The sequence below is a fragment of the Hemiscyllium ocellatum genome, chromosome 9 (assembly GCF_020745735.1).
Source record: "Hemiscyllium ocellatum isolate sHemOce1 chromosome 9, sHemOce1.pat.X.cur, whole genome shotgun sequence".
NCBI classification, from domain to species: Eukaryota; Metazoa; Chordata; class Chondrichthyes; order Orectolobiformes; family Hemiscylliidae; genus Hemiscyllium; species Hemiscyllium ocellatum.
The window spans coordinates 113,779,189-113,794,028 of record NC_083409.1 but is presented as its reverse complement, the minus strand read 5'-3'; the positions used below and the strand labels follow the sequence as shown (position 1 = coordinate 113,794,028).

The following is a 14,840-nucleotide window of genomic DNA, read 5'->3' as shown; positions in this document are numbered from 1 at the left end:
TAATCTAAAAAAAAACTCTATATCACACCCTTTGATTCTTTCATTACGGTCTATCCAGTGTCACCTTTAAATCTGTCCAAACTATTCACCTCAACCACTCCCCATGGAAGTGAGTTCCTCAATCTACCCACTGCTTGTGGTAAGGACATTCTTCCTGAATTCCTGACCGGATTCATTACTGACCGTCTCATACCTGTGACCTCTCACTTTAAACTACTCCACACTTTTCTTCAGTCGGCCCTATCAAATCACGTCAAATCAAATCATGTCATTTATCACGTCCTGTCCTCAGCCTCTCCCCATGGCAGACCTGTGTACGATCAGATGCCTTCGGTTTAAGGTTAGAGAAGATTGGAGAAAGGATTTTTGACCGAGAGAGTACTGAAAATACACAACGTGCTGCCTGAGAGGGCGGTGGAAGTACAAACTTGGACAACATTTAAGAAGCACCTGGAGGAGCACTCAAAATACTGGAGAGGAGACAGCTATGGACAAAGTACAGGTAAATGGGATGAGTGTGGTAAGGTGTTTGTTGGTCGGCACTGACATGGTGGGCTGAAGGGCCTGTTTCAATGCTCCATGACTTTTTTCTACTCCTGGAAAAGTGGCCAACAAAACAGCTCAGACAATTAGAGCCTCTCGAGACTGAAACCAGTTGGAGAAATCTTTCCTGCCTTATATTTTTATTTTCATTGACCTGTTCAGTGATGTGATGACACACGTCTGGAGGAGGTCAGACTGGAACCCTGGTCCGTTACCAGTGCGCCATGGGAACCCTCCCTCTGGCCTCTCATTCTTTCAAGGGAGGTGGGTGCCGCTGGCAAGATCAGTATTTGTTGCAAATTCCGAATCACCCTGAACTGAGAGTCTTGCTCAGGTATTTCACAGAGCAGTGAAGAGTCCACCCCATTTAAAAGACAGATGAGGAGAATTTATTTTCCTGACATCCAGTCGGGAATTGGTGGAATTCGCTGCCTCAGCATGTGGTGGATGTCAGGACACCCAGTAAATGGAAGGAGGAGACAGACGGACATTTCATTAGTGACAATGATGGAGACCGGGCAGGAAGATGGGATTGAAGCTGAGATGAAATCAGCCATGATCGTATTAAATGGTGGAGCAGTCTCGAGGGGCTGAATGGCCTCCTCCTGCCGCTAGTTCTGTTAAGTCTTTGTCATTATTTATTCCCCAGTGAACAATTCACTTGTTTGATCGCTGTTTGTAGAACCTTACTTAGTGCAGACTGGCTGATTACAATATTCTCAGAATGGGAACAGTCCTTTTTTTTGATTAGATTAGATTAGATTACTTACAGTGTGGAAACAGGCCCTTCGGCCCAACAAGTCCACACCGACCCGCCGAAGCGACAACCCACCCATACCCCTACATATACCCCTTACCTGACACTACGGACAATTTAGCATGGCCAATTCACCTGACCCGCACATCTTTGGACTGTGGGAGGAAACCGGAGCACCCGGAGGAAACCCATGCAGACACGGGGAGAACGTGCAAACTCCACACAGTCAGTCACCTGAGGCGGGAATTGAACCCAGGTCCCTGGCGCTGTGAGGCAGCAGTGCTAACCACTGTGCCACCGTGCCGCCCTATCCTCTCAAATCAACTGTAAAGGGCTTTGGGACAAGGTGGTCTCATCAAAGCTGCTACATAAATTCAAATCTATGTTCTTTAAAATGATGCTTTCTCCTTAATAATCGGCTTGATATCTTTACTAGATGGCTATCCTCTAAACATTACACTTCATACCATCACAGAGTTCCCTACAGTGTGGAAGCAGGTCATTTCGTCTATCACGTTGACCCTAACCCCAGGAAGAGCATCACACCCAGACCCAACAACTCGGGGCGGCACGGTGGCACAGTGGTTAGCACTGCTGCCTCACAGCGCCAGGGACCTGGGTTCAATTCCCGCCTCAGGCGACTGACTGTGTGGAGTTTGCACGTTCTCCCCGTGTCTGCGTGGGTTTCCTCCGGGTGCTCCGGTTTCCTCCCACAGTCCAAAGATGTGCGGGTCAGGTGAATTGGCCATGCTAAATTGCCCGTAGTGTTAGGTAAGGGTAAATGTAGGGGTATGGGTGGGTTACGCTTCGGCGGGTCGGTGTGGACTTGTTGGGCCGAAGGGCCTGTTTCCACACTGTAAGTAATCTAATCTAAAAAAACTCCTCCCCCTCCACTCTATCCTTTTTACCTCTGCATTTCCCATCGTTAATCCATCTAGCCTACACATCCCTGGACACTATGAGCAATTTAGCACGGCCAATCCACCCAACCTGCATATCTTTGGAAACCAGAGCACTCAGAGTAAATACAGGAAGAATGTGCAAACGCCACACAGACAGTTGCTCGAGGGTGGGATCAAACCCAGGTCCCTGGTGCTGAGTGGGAAGTCAGGTTGAGGTTGAATAGGATATTGGTGAGGCTGCTTATAGAGCATAGAACATAGTACAGCACAGCACAGTACAGGCCCTTCAACCCACAATGTTGTGCTGAGCATTTCTCTTAATCTGAGATCAACCTAACCTACACACCACTCAATTTAATGCTCCATGCGCTTGTCCAGCAGTCACTTAAATGTCCCTAATGTCTCTGACTCTACTACCACCACTGGCAGTGCATTCCACACACCCACCACTCTCTGTGTAAAGAACCTACCTCTGACATCTCCCCTATACTTTCCTCCAATCACCTTAAAATTATGATCCTGCATGACAGCCATTTCTGCTCTGGGGAAAAGTCTCTAGCTATCTTCTGGAATTCTGCGTCCAGTTCTGGCCCGCTAGTTAAAGGAAGGATATGATTAAGCTGGAGAGGGTTCAGGAGAGATTTCCCAAAATGTTGCCGGGTGTGGAAGGTCTGAGCTCTAAAGAAAGGCTGAAGAGGCTGGGACTTTTCTCACTGGAACGTAGGAGGTTGAGAGGTGACCTGATAAAAGTTTATAAAATATTGAGAGGTATAGATAGATTCTATGGGAGTTTTCTTTCCCTAGGATGGGAGATTTGAAGACTAGGGGTGCATTTTTAAGGTGAGAAGAGAGACACTTAGACAAGACATGAGGGAAAATTGTTTACACAGAGGGTAGTTCGCATGTGGAATGAACTTCCTGAGGAAGTGGTGGATGTGGGTACAGTTACAAGATTTAAAAGACATTTGGATAAGTTCATGAATAGGAAAGTTTGGTGGGGAATGGGCTAGAGCAGGCAGTGGGATTAGCTTAGTTTGGGATTATGTGCAGCACGGACTAGCTAGACCAACAGGTCTGTTTCCGTGCTGTATGACCCTATAACTCTAGTCTTTTTCCCACTGAAGAGCCTGCTTAAGGTAATTGACATATTTCTTCACTGTGTTACGGTCAATTTAGCTCCACAACTTTGCAGGGGTTGATCATGCAATCTCTCACCTCGGAAAATGGCAGGAATTGTGGGCAGGGGACTTTCATTCAACACATGATTTCTGAACTCATGCCCCATGCAGTTGTGGCCTGGATGGTGAACTTGCTTCCTACCAACCCCCTCCCTTGTTTCCTCCCCCACCACTAAGGACAACTAAGTACCAAATCCAGGGCAGTGCTGCATCAAAGGAAGGTATGATACGTACAGGGTCGGCTGGGAACAATCATTGATGGGCAGTCTTCATCTCGAGTCACCTGGGCAGCAGACTATAATAGAAAGGACAACACAAGAAGGAAGGGGTTAACAGGACATCAAATAAGCACACAGTCATATCGAGTTGGAGTGTTACTCAAAAAAAGACACATTTTGTTGAAGTTTCTCATCTTGCACTAATCAGGACACTTCACAAGAATACCAGCTCATGGTGATTTTAGACTGTATGAAAGAAGACTGCTGTTTGGTTGGGAAGTGGATTCTGGTAGGGACATTGCCATTACAAATGCTTCAGCTTCAATAAACTGTGTCTCTTTTGGCAATAGTCAAGATGGATAATATTTCATGAAATGGTCATCAGAATGCAGCAAGATCCTGGTACTGACAGAGACAAGAAAGGTCACCTCATTCATCATTCCAAAAGAGCGCAACATATTACATGGCATTGTCCAGTCATCCAAAATCACAAAAAACACTCCACAGGAGGTACTGTCCTTCAAAGGATTTGCTTGGGTGAAGGAGTTTACACACAGTTCTGTTCTCCAAAGAGGTAAAAATATTTCAGGACAATGATGAAGACGTCAGAAAAAGGGTCAGAGTAAAGCAGCGCTGAGAAGGTTATGACATTGAACAGCCCAGAGCTCTCTCCCCCTGAACAGCAGCAATTGTGAGTAAGCTGACAGCAGTTTTGCAAATGTAAAAGTGGCTAAAAAGGGTAAAAATAGCCGAGATGTCTCCAGTTGTGGGGAAGACTACAATGAAGGCATATAAATGGAAGGTGATCCCGAATAAATCCAACAGTGAGATCAAGAGAAACTGCTTTACCCAGAATGTGGGACACTCACCCCCAGGGAGGGGGCGAGGGGAAATGTGGGAGTCACTCCCACAGGGAGGGGGGTGATGGGGAATATTGTGGACACATTGAGGGGGAAGCTGGATAAACACATGAGGGCAAAAGGAATCAAAGGGTCTGCTGACAGGGGGAGGTGACGAGGGAAGAAACTTCCTCCATTCAACATAAAACACATCGCAATTGCTGTGACAATGTGAAAGATTTAAGAGCAATCATTCTCTCCATAAAAAGACACAAAGTGTTAATAGATCATTAATGTCGGCATTACTGTCAATAAATAATCTACTATTTACCTCTTTGCAGCTTATCAACCTCTTGCAGGTTACACAGACAGAAGGGTGTGATTTTCAACTTTATTCAACAGAGTGCCACACAAATTGGAAGAATTTAAGAGGAGGGTCACCTTTAAATCTCACCTTGGGACTACTCACTGGGCGGTGCATTGATGTTAAAGTTGGGATTGAACAAACTGCAACTGGGTTACGGAACATCATTAACAAGCATCTCGTCAAAGAATTCAAATTTGGATTAGAATTAGGTTTTAGTGTAATGTGTACTCAGGTACAGGAGTACAGTGGAAAGTGTACAAAGCCACCATTTCTGGCACCATCTTAGATACAAAAGTACTCAGGTACAAAACCTTAGGGACAAAACTAGAACAATAATGAAATGAGCATGTGACTTTGGTGTAAAAATTTAAGGAGCATCAAACTGAACTTAGCTGCAGCGAGCTGAAGGCCTAGTTATTTAAAATTAATAAAGCTATCAAGAGCAAACAAAGGAAACATGGTGGAAGGAGGTTGTGAAGTTGGAGTATAACAAAGATTAATGTGAGGTGCTGTATTCGGAAAAGAAACTGAAACCGGCTGTGGGGTTGGCACTCGCTCCTGTCAGCTGAGAGAGCTGCTTTACCAATCAGTCAACCCACCAGGATCAAGACACCCCATCCCCAGTGCCTGTTGTTCACCACAAACCGTTAACAAGGGGATCACTGGTCCTGAAACGTTAACTCTGATTTCACTCCAGGGTGGAGAGGTCGGTTACTAGGGGGCACAGAATCAACGTGCTTTTGGGGGGCGGGGGGGGTTGGTATTTACAAGAGACATGCTGGGGTAGTGAGCGCCTGGAACGCACTGCCAGAGGTGATGGTGGAAGCAGACAATTACGGGAATAGGAAGGGAATAGAGGGATACAGATCCTGTCAATGAAGCCAGTTTTAGGATGGAAGGGCAAAATGTGTCAGCACAGGCTTGGAGGGCCGAAGGGCCTGTTCCAATGTTGTAATGTTCTTTGTTCTTGTTCTTAGTGCTTTGGGGTTTTTTACCTTGAGGTGAAGGGAAAGCAGTGAATGCAATGCATCTGAATTTCCAAAAGGTATCCAGTGCCACATGGCAGGTTGGTTAGAAATGATTGAGACTGATGGGATTTTGGCAGCATGGAATATAAATAGCACACAGAGGATCAGTACAGGTGAGAATTTCTCAGGGACTGGTCAAACTGGTTCAAGGTGACTTAATCGATAAGCTGAAGGAGGGAGAAAGGAATGGAAGGATAGAATGTCAGGGTGACTCAAAGAGGGAGTGGCAGAATAAACACAAATCAGATGGGTCAAAGTCCTGTTCCAATTCTGAAGATGCCAAATTAATTCTACCTCCTTTAGTCCACACGATGGGACCCACCTTTCGAGGGGTGTTGTAGCCAGGTTGACAAAACTGACGGTAATATTCCCAGGCGGTTTTGTTCCATCGATAATTATATTTCACATCGATATATCGGGAAAACTGACTTGGACACTTCTCAACGCAAAGCTGAATATAACAAGACAAATGTATAAGTTACAACTTTTAAAATGTTCAATTCCAAACCAGTCACAGGAACAAATTACAGACGATCAAAGATGACGGGAAAGGAAATTACAGGAAACAGGCACGCTCCCAAACTGTGTCGCCAGCAGTCAGAATCTTCACTTCCGAGCATCCTGGACACAAGGGTCAACTATCTGCAACAGGGAATAAGGTCATACTCTCCACTACAAATTCAGCACAGAATGTCCTCCAGGACTGGGGGAGTGCCATACAGTCCAAGGGTCCATACAGAGGGAGTGCCGCACTGTCAGAGGGTCAGTGTGCTAAAGGAGTGCTGCACTGTCGGAGGGTCAGTGCTGAAGGAGGGCCTCACTGTTGGAGGGTCGGTGCTGAGGGAGTGTCGCACTGTCGGAGGGTCAGTGCTGAGGGAGTGCTGCACTGTCAGAGGGTTAGTGCTGAGGATGTGCCCCACTGTCAGAGAGTCAGCACTGAGGGAGAGCCGCACTGCCAGAGGGTCAGTACTGAGGGAGTGCAGCACTGTCAGAGGGCCAGTGCTGAGGATGTGCCCCACTGTCAGAGGGTCAGTGCTGAGGGAGTGCTGCCCTGTCGGAGGATCAGAACTGAGGGAGTGCCACACTGTCAGAGGGTCAGTGCTGAGGGAGTGCAACACTGTCAGAGAATCAGTACTGAGGGAATGCCACAATGTCAGAGGGTCAGTGCTGAGGGAGTGCTGCACTATCAGAGGGTCAGTACTGAGAGAGTGCCATACTGCTGGAGGGTCAGTGCTGAGGGAGTTTCGCACTGTCAGAGAGTCAGTACTGAGGGAGTGCTGCACTGTCAGAGGGTCAGTACTGAGGATGTGCCCCACTGTCAGAGAGTCAGTACTGAGGGAGAGCCGCACTGCCAGAGGGTCAGTACTGAGGGAGTGCAGCATTGTCAGATGGTCAGTACTGAGGGAGTGCTGCCCTGTCGGAGGATCAGTTCTGAAGGAGTGCCGCACTGGCAGAGGATCAGTGCTGAGGGAGTGCCAGACTGTCAGAGGATCAGTGCTGAGGGAGTGCCAGACTGTCGGAGGGTCAGTGCTGAGAGAGTGTCGCATTGGCAGAGGGTCAGTGCTGAGGGATTGCTGCTCTATTGGAGGGTCAGTGCTGAGGGAGTGCCGCACTGCCAGAGGGTCAGTACTGAGGGAGTGTCGCACTGTCGGAGAGTCACTGCTGAGGGAGTGTCGCACTGTCGCAGCGTCAGTGCTGAGGGAGTGCCACACTGTCAGAGGGTCAGTGCTGAGGGAGTGCCGCACTGCCAGAGGGTCAGTACTGAGGGAGTGCCGCACTGTCAGAGGGTCAGTACTGAGGGAGTGCCGCACTGTCAGAGGGTCAGTACTGAGGGAGTGCCGCACTGACAGAGGGTCAGTACTGAGGGAGTGCCGTGCTGTCAGAAGATCAGTGCTGAGGGCGTGCCACAGTCAGAGGGTTAGTGCTGACTGAGTGCCACACTGTTGGAGGGTCAGTACTGAGTTGCACCTCTCGACCCTGGAGTCCTACCTGTTTTGTTGGGCATTGCAGGTTGATGAGAACCGCAGGGCTTGCACACTTCAGGATGTTGAAGTAGAATAAAATGGTCTTGTTCCTGAAAGAGATTGGGGCAAATATCAGGGACACCTTTCCAATTGATGATTGTATAATGCAAGGAAAAGGGTCTGTCAGTGCACTACCATCCCATTAATACTTCAAACCTGGCACATGTAACAAAATCTCATTTGAGCCTGGTCACTAAAGGTCAAGAGTTTCTTTGAGAACCTTGATCTGAATTTCAAATAAGTCAGTTTGCCTCGGGACTAACCTATCTGCTGCTCACAGACTTAGAAAGCAACCTTAAAATTTTATTGTTCATGTTCAATTTCTTCCATCAACCCACCACCATCCTGTCTACCACCTCCACCTCTTCCCCTCTTCCTCCATTCCCTCCAGCTCACCACTCCACCGCAGCGACACTGTTCCAGTTTCGGGAATCTCCTGACACCAGCATTCCTTCCTGATGACTTCATCAACCCTCTCCTCTCTGACATCTCCAGTTTTCCTCACTGCACCATCAGTGGCCATGCATTCGGCTGTCTGAGCCCTCGGCTCGTGCTGAAGGGCCCTCAGCCTCTTCAACTCCCACTGTATCTCTCTCTCTCTCATTCTCTTTCTCGTCTCTCTGACTATGGGTGGCATGGTGGCTCAGTGGTTAGCATGCTGCCTCACAGTGCCAGGCTCCTGGGTTTGATTCCATCCTCAAGTGACTGTCTGTGCGGAGTTTGCACATTCTCTCTGTGTCTACTTGGGCTTTCTCCGGGTGGTCCGGTTTACTCCCACAATCCAAAGATGTGCAGGTTAGGGTCAATTGGCCATACTAAATTGCCCATAATGTCCAGGGATGTGGAGGTAAGGGGCAGTGGTCAGGGGTCAATTTGGTGTTATAGGGTAGGGGAATGGGTTTGGGTGGGATACTCTTTGGAGGGTTGGTGTGGAATTGTTGGGCCGAAGGGTCTGTTTTCACGTTGTAGGGATTCTAATTCTCTCAGTCCCCCTGTCTTTCCTCTTGTTCTTCCATTGTTTTTCTTTTGTCTCGCTCTTTATCTTTCATTCTATCTCTCCCCCTCTTTCTTCACTCCTCTCTCTCCTCTCGCTGTCTCTGTTCTCTTTTCTTCTCACTCTCTCCTTCCTCTTGCTCTGACTGCTTCCTCTCGATTTCCACCTGAAATCGCTCTTGAAAATGAAAGCTCTTTGGCTGAGCTTTTCAAAGCCAACCCAGGAAATTTGGGAATTTACAGGAATCTGATAATGAAAGACTGGGGAATGAAACAGTAGGAACATTGCAGAGGGCGGTTGACTGGATTTATAATGGATGGATGATCCCGATGAAGGTGATTGAATTTCTCAAAGAGATGACTCCAGTGCTGGCGATAGTGATGGATGATCTGCAGATAAAAACCTTCTGATGAGACAGTGTACAAAGTCTGGAGCTCAGGGAACGGAAGGTAAATTAGTGACATGAATCAGAGCATGTTCCCAAAATGTCAGCATGTGAGTGATATCACAGAGATCCATGATTTGTAAATGATGTGGACAATAGAAAGCACAGATACATCACAAATTTGCCGATAACACAGAGACAGATGACACAGTGAGCACCGAGCACGCTCAGATACATTCCGTCGTAGCTCCGGGGCAGATGGGAATAGAACCCGGCCCATAGAGAGGGAGAACCACCCCCATAACATCAGACCCTGGAGCCAGGAAAGGTGTCAGCATCAAATCACAGGACGGTACGGGAGCAAACAGGTTTCAAATGTGACCTCGACCACTGAGAACCGAATTCAGCTCTGTCAGTGGGGCTTTGTAAACGGTGACAAATGAGACACAGTCAATGATGAAACAGACTTTGCTAAGAGTTCCAGGTGTACAGGTCACAGAAATATCGTCAATAGGCACAGGAAATGACCCAAGAGGATGAAGGGATCTGCGCTTGACACCTCGACAGGAAGGTGACACAGGCCTGTTGAGGCCACGCCTGCAGCAGAAGCTGACAGACCGGGTGAGAGGAAACCCAGGGACAGCAAGGCAAAAGTGAGGACTGCAGATGCTGGACATCAGAGTTTAGATTAGAGTGGTGCTGGAAAAGCACAGCAGATCAGGCAGCATCCGAGGACCAGGAGAATCGACATTTCGGGCAAGAGCCCTTCATCGGTCATTCCTGATGAAGGGCTTTTCCCGGAAACGTCGATTTTCCTGCTCCTCGGATGCTGCCTGACCTGCTGTGCTTTTCCAGCACCACTCTAATCTATGCAGGAACAGCGAAGTAACAGAATTCACCAGAGGCCCAGACCTGATCCCCTCCTATTGACCTGGGTTGTGGGAGTAAATGCTGCCCCTGTCGGCTACACTCACATCCCATGGCAGAATAAGAACAACGTCATTCCAGCAGTACGGCACAGCACTCCACGTTATACACTGGACAGCCGACAACAAAAAAAAGGTTCGCAAAGTTGCAGAAGTCAGCACTTTGTTGGATCATCCCATCACAGCTCTGCACTTCCCACTGTTCAACATTCCCTCAGCACTCAACCCTCTGACAGTGCTGCATTCCCTCAGTACTGAGCCTCTGAGTGCTGCAATTCCTCACTACTGACCCTCCGGCAGTGCGGCACTCCCTCAGTACTCACCCTCTGTGACAGTGCGTCACTCCTTCAGTACTGACCCTCTGACAGTGCTGCACTCCCTCAGTACTGACCCTCTGACAGTGCGGCACTCCCTCAGCACTGACCCTCTGACAGTGCGGCTCTCCCTCAGTACTGACCCTATGACAGTGTGGCACTCCCTCAGCACTGACCCTCTGACAGTGCAGCACTGCCTCAGTACTCAACCTCTGACATTGCAGCACTCCCTCAGCACTGACCCTATGACAGTGTGGCACTCCCTCAGCACTGACCCTCTGACAGTGCAGCACTGCCTCAGTACTCAACCTCTGACATTGCAGCACTCCCTCAGTACTGACCCTCTGACAGTGCGGCACTTCCACAGCACTGAGCCTTTGACAGTGCGGTACTCCCTCAGTACTCGCCCTCTGACAGTGTGGTACTCTCTCACTCTGACCCTCTGACAGTACAGCATGCGCTCAGTACTGTCCCTCCAACAGTGTGACCCTCCCTCAGCATTGACCATTCATCAGTGCTGTTCTCCCTCAATATGAATCTCTGACAGTGTTGCACTCCCTTAGCACTGACTCTCTCACAGTGCAGCGCTCCCTCAGCACTGACCCTCTCACAATGTAGCACTCCCTCAGTACTGACCCTCCAACAGTGCAGTACTCCTTCAGTACTGACCCTCCGACAGTGCGCCACTCCCTCTGCACTGACTCTCCGACAATGCGGTACTCCCTCAGCACTGACCCTCCAACAGTGCGGCACTCCCTTGGTAGTGACCCTCCGACAGTGCAGTACTTCCTCAGTAGTGACACCCCGACAATGTTATGCTCTCTCACCTTCAGTGACCTGTGCAGATACGCTTGGAGGTCTCTCCCTGTTGCTCGCCCTCCTGGTACACTCTCAATAATTATCTGGTCCCTTGATTGCTTTGCCCCTGGTGAATGCATAACCTCACTGTACTCCAGATTGAATGCCATTGCTTTGTTTTAACTCACACTGCGCTTGGGAGTCTCACTGGAAACACCTTTACATTTTCCAAAACTTGCATTGACTAGAATCCTTCATTTCTTGTCACTGAGCCAATTTTGGATCCGACATGTCACATTCCCCTGTTTCCTTTGGACTTCAAGCTCAGATGTGTCAAGGACCTTCTCAAATTCCGTACTAAAATGTGTGGAGTCAACACATTCTGCACTACCCTCATCAATCCTTGTTCCTTTCTCAAAACATTTAATAAAGTTAGTAAAACATGACCTTCCTTTAAAAGCAGCCTACTAATGACCCCTGACTAACCTGTCCCTAGTTTATCCTCTCTCTTGTTATTGATTGTAGTCATTTACCCACCACCAAGACCAGACTGATCAGCCCATCATTATTTGGTCTATCCCTTGCAGTTTTATTACTTGTCATCCTCCAATAATCCGGTCCTTCACCTGAATCACGTAGGAACTGAAAAATGACCCTGGCAATATCTGCGATTCACTTCCTGGTTTCCTTGAACAGATCCTGATGTGACTGAGGGTAAAAAATGAGGTCTGCAGATGCTGGAGATCACAGCTGAAAATGTGTTGCTGGTTAAAGCACAGCAGGTTAGGCAGCATCCAAGGAATAGGAAATTCGACGTTTCGGGCACAAGCCCTTCATCAGGAATGGCATTCCTGATGAAGGGCTTGTGCCCGAAACGTCGAATTTCCTATTCCTTGGATGCTGCCTAACCTGCTGTGCTTTAACCAGCAACACATTTTCACCTGATGTGACTGATCCAGCCCCGGTGATTTAGCCACCTTCAAGGAGGTCAGGCCCTCCAGCAGTTCTCTTCACATTATGTTTATTTTATCAAATATTTCATTCTCCTCTTCTTTCATGAGAATGTCTCCAACATCCCTCTCCTAAATTCCTCATTTCACAGCCTGCCCACATCTTCTGCATCTGACATACACATTATTCTGTTCAAGTCAGAGAGGCCCAACTCTTCCCTCAGTCACCCTCAAATACACTGATCAAACATCTTACATTTTCCTTCATTCTACCAGCCTTCTGTTTTATTCATCTGATTTCCTCCTTTCCTTCCTGACGTCAGCCCTCCGTGTTCAATACTCCTCTGTCAGACTTTGTTTGAGATTGCCATCAGCTGTTTTCCTCACTGGTCATATACGGTTAGCTTCTGGATAGCGGAGGAGGGGTGGGGGGTGGGTGGGGTGTAGAGGAGGAGGAGGAGGAGGAGTGGTGGGGGGTGAGTTGGGAGCTGGGGCATTTGGAGGGGGGGGTGGGGTGTTCTGGATTTGGCAGTGCCAACCTTTCTCTCTATAAAAAGAATAAACCGTGCTGCCTTGTTCCACATCCCTCGAGTTCCTGCCTTACATTGGTCAATCTCCAAAATTATTCTTTTTAATTATTCATTCACAGGCCAGGCTCGCATTTACTGCCCATCCCTAACAGCCCAAAGGACAGCTAAGAGTCAACCACATTGCTGTGGGTCTGGAGTCACATGTAGGCCAGACCAGATAAGAACAGCAGATTCTTTCCCTAAAGGGCATTAGTGACCCAGACGGAATGTTCTAATAATCAACGATAGCTTCATGGTTGATCACCAGACTCTTCATTCCAGATGTTTGTTTAATTGAATTCAAATTCCACCATCTGCCATGGTAGCATTCGAATCCAGGTCTCTGGAACATTACCTGGGTCTCTGGATTAACACTCTAGTGAGAATACCAGTGACCCTTTATGGACCCTTGCTCAGCAAAGACCTGAAATGTTCACTCTGTTTCTCTCCACAGATGCTGCCAGACCTGCTGAGCTTTTCCAGCAATTTCTGGTTTTGTTTCTGAATTCCAGCATCTGCAGCTTTTTTGGGGGTCTGTCATCTTGTTTCCTGAGGGAGTGATCCCAGATTTGCTCTGCTCCCCATGTCAGTGTTTCCTGCATCAGCCCCAAAATCATCCAACTTGTTCTGGAAAATTCTGTCCCTTGGACCCATAGGATTATTGAGCCATAGATACAGTACAGAAAAGGTTCTTCAGTCGATCAAGTCTCTACCATCAAAATGACACCGCTACATGCTCACTGAGCAACCTACACCCTAGATCTATCAACCCCTCAGAAAACGAACAGGAAATGACATCACCACAAACCCCAGGAACCCCATCCTGGAGAAAGATATAAATAGAAAGCAGGAGACAACAGCTTCGCTTCACTTGGAGGTCGCCACTGATGGTGTTACCTAGCCAGGTAATGAAACGTCTGGATATCAAACCTACAGCTCAGCGAGCAAACCTACACCCTAAACCTCAACCTGAGCTACAAACCTTCACAAACCTTGCCGTGCTGATCCAAGTACTTTTTAAAGTATGAGGTTGCCCACCTCAACTCCCCTCCCAGACAGTGCATTCCAGACCCCCACCATCCTCTGAGTGAAGAAACCTTTCCTCAAATCCCCTCTAAAGCCCCTGCCTTCTGTTTGTAAAAGGATATCCCGGTTGTAGCACTCTCTCCCACCGAGGGACATAGATGCCCTTTATTGACTGTATCAAATGACTTTTAACTACTAAACATTTTGCAAGTAGTAGAAATCGTAGCAATATAGAAACTAGGGGCAGGAAGAGGCCATTTGGCCCATCAAACCTGCTCCCCCATTTCCATGTAATCCTGGCTGATCCTCTGATTCCCCTATCTAGCCCTGTGAGTCCGCTCTGCCATTCAACATGATCACTGCTGAGCATCCACATTCTCCCCATACCCTATGATCTCATTAGCCCAAAGAACCATGTTTAATCCTTTCTTGAAAGCATTCAGTGTTTTGGCCTCAGCTGCCCTTTGCGGCTGTGAATTCTACAGGCTCCCTATTGGTTCTGGACTCCCCAGGCCACTGGGAATATTTATGGGGAGGCAGGCCTAGTGTGTATTCTCCGTTCTCCAGGTTGGAATCTTGCAATGCTGGATTCCTTGTGCTGTTGTCCCCCTGAAGACAGTACATCAAAAACGGAGCTGGGAAGTGGGTCCAACAAACAGATGCAGATGGAATCTGACAGGAATTTTATATGATTGTCACATCACGCCTGTCTGCCAATGTCCTTCTGACCTAGGTCAACATCCTTTCGTTACTTGGCCATCGTATTATTGACTTGAATGAAATCTCTCTGCCCCTCCACCATTCCCACCGACAATTCCCAAATTGCCCAGTGATGGAATTAGTTACTCACTCATTGACAGTCCCCTTCTGTCCACAGAATTGGCCACGGCTATCTGTCGGATACACCACTTTCCTCGGATCTCCATGGACCCAAGCTGAAAATAAAAGAAGTGGAAATGCTTCATTGATATGTCTACCATTCCCCTCCATCCCACATGAAGCTAACTGATGGTCAGTGATGA

At 48.0% G+C, this 14,840-nt stretch overlaps 1 protein-coding gene across 5 annotated transcripts in view; it reads right to left on the bottom strand.

The window, feature by feature from the left end:
* The window catches only part of LOC132819204 (choline transporter-like protein 5), a 291,145-nt gene that overhangs the window by 89,837 nt on the left and 186,468 nt on the right, over positions 1 to 14,840 (bottom strand). For all 5 annotated transcript variants that reach the window (XM_060830657.1, XM_060830660.1, XM_060830658.1 and 2 more), the window contains exons 4-7: positions 14,669 to 14,753; positions 7,822 to 7,906; positions 6,155 to 6,283; positions 3,615 to 3,675 (exon numbers count right to left, since the gene is read on the bottom strand). In XM_060830657.1, the coding sequence (XP_060686640.1) occupies positions 3,615 to 3,675; positions 6,155 to 6,283; positions 7,822 to 7,906; positions 14,669 to 14,753 (360 nt within the window). The remainder of the gene's footprint in view (positions 1 to 3,614; positions 3,676 to 6,154; positions 6,284 to 7,821; positions 7,907 to 14,668; positions 14,754 to 14,840) is intronic.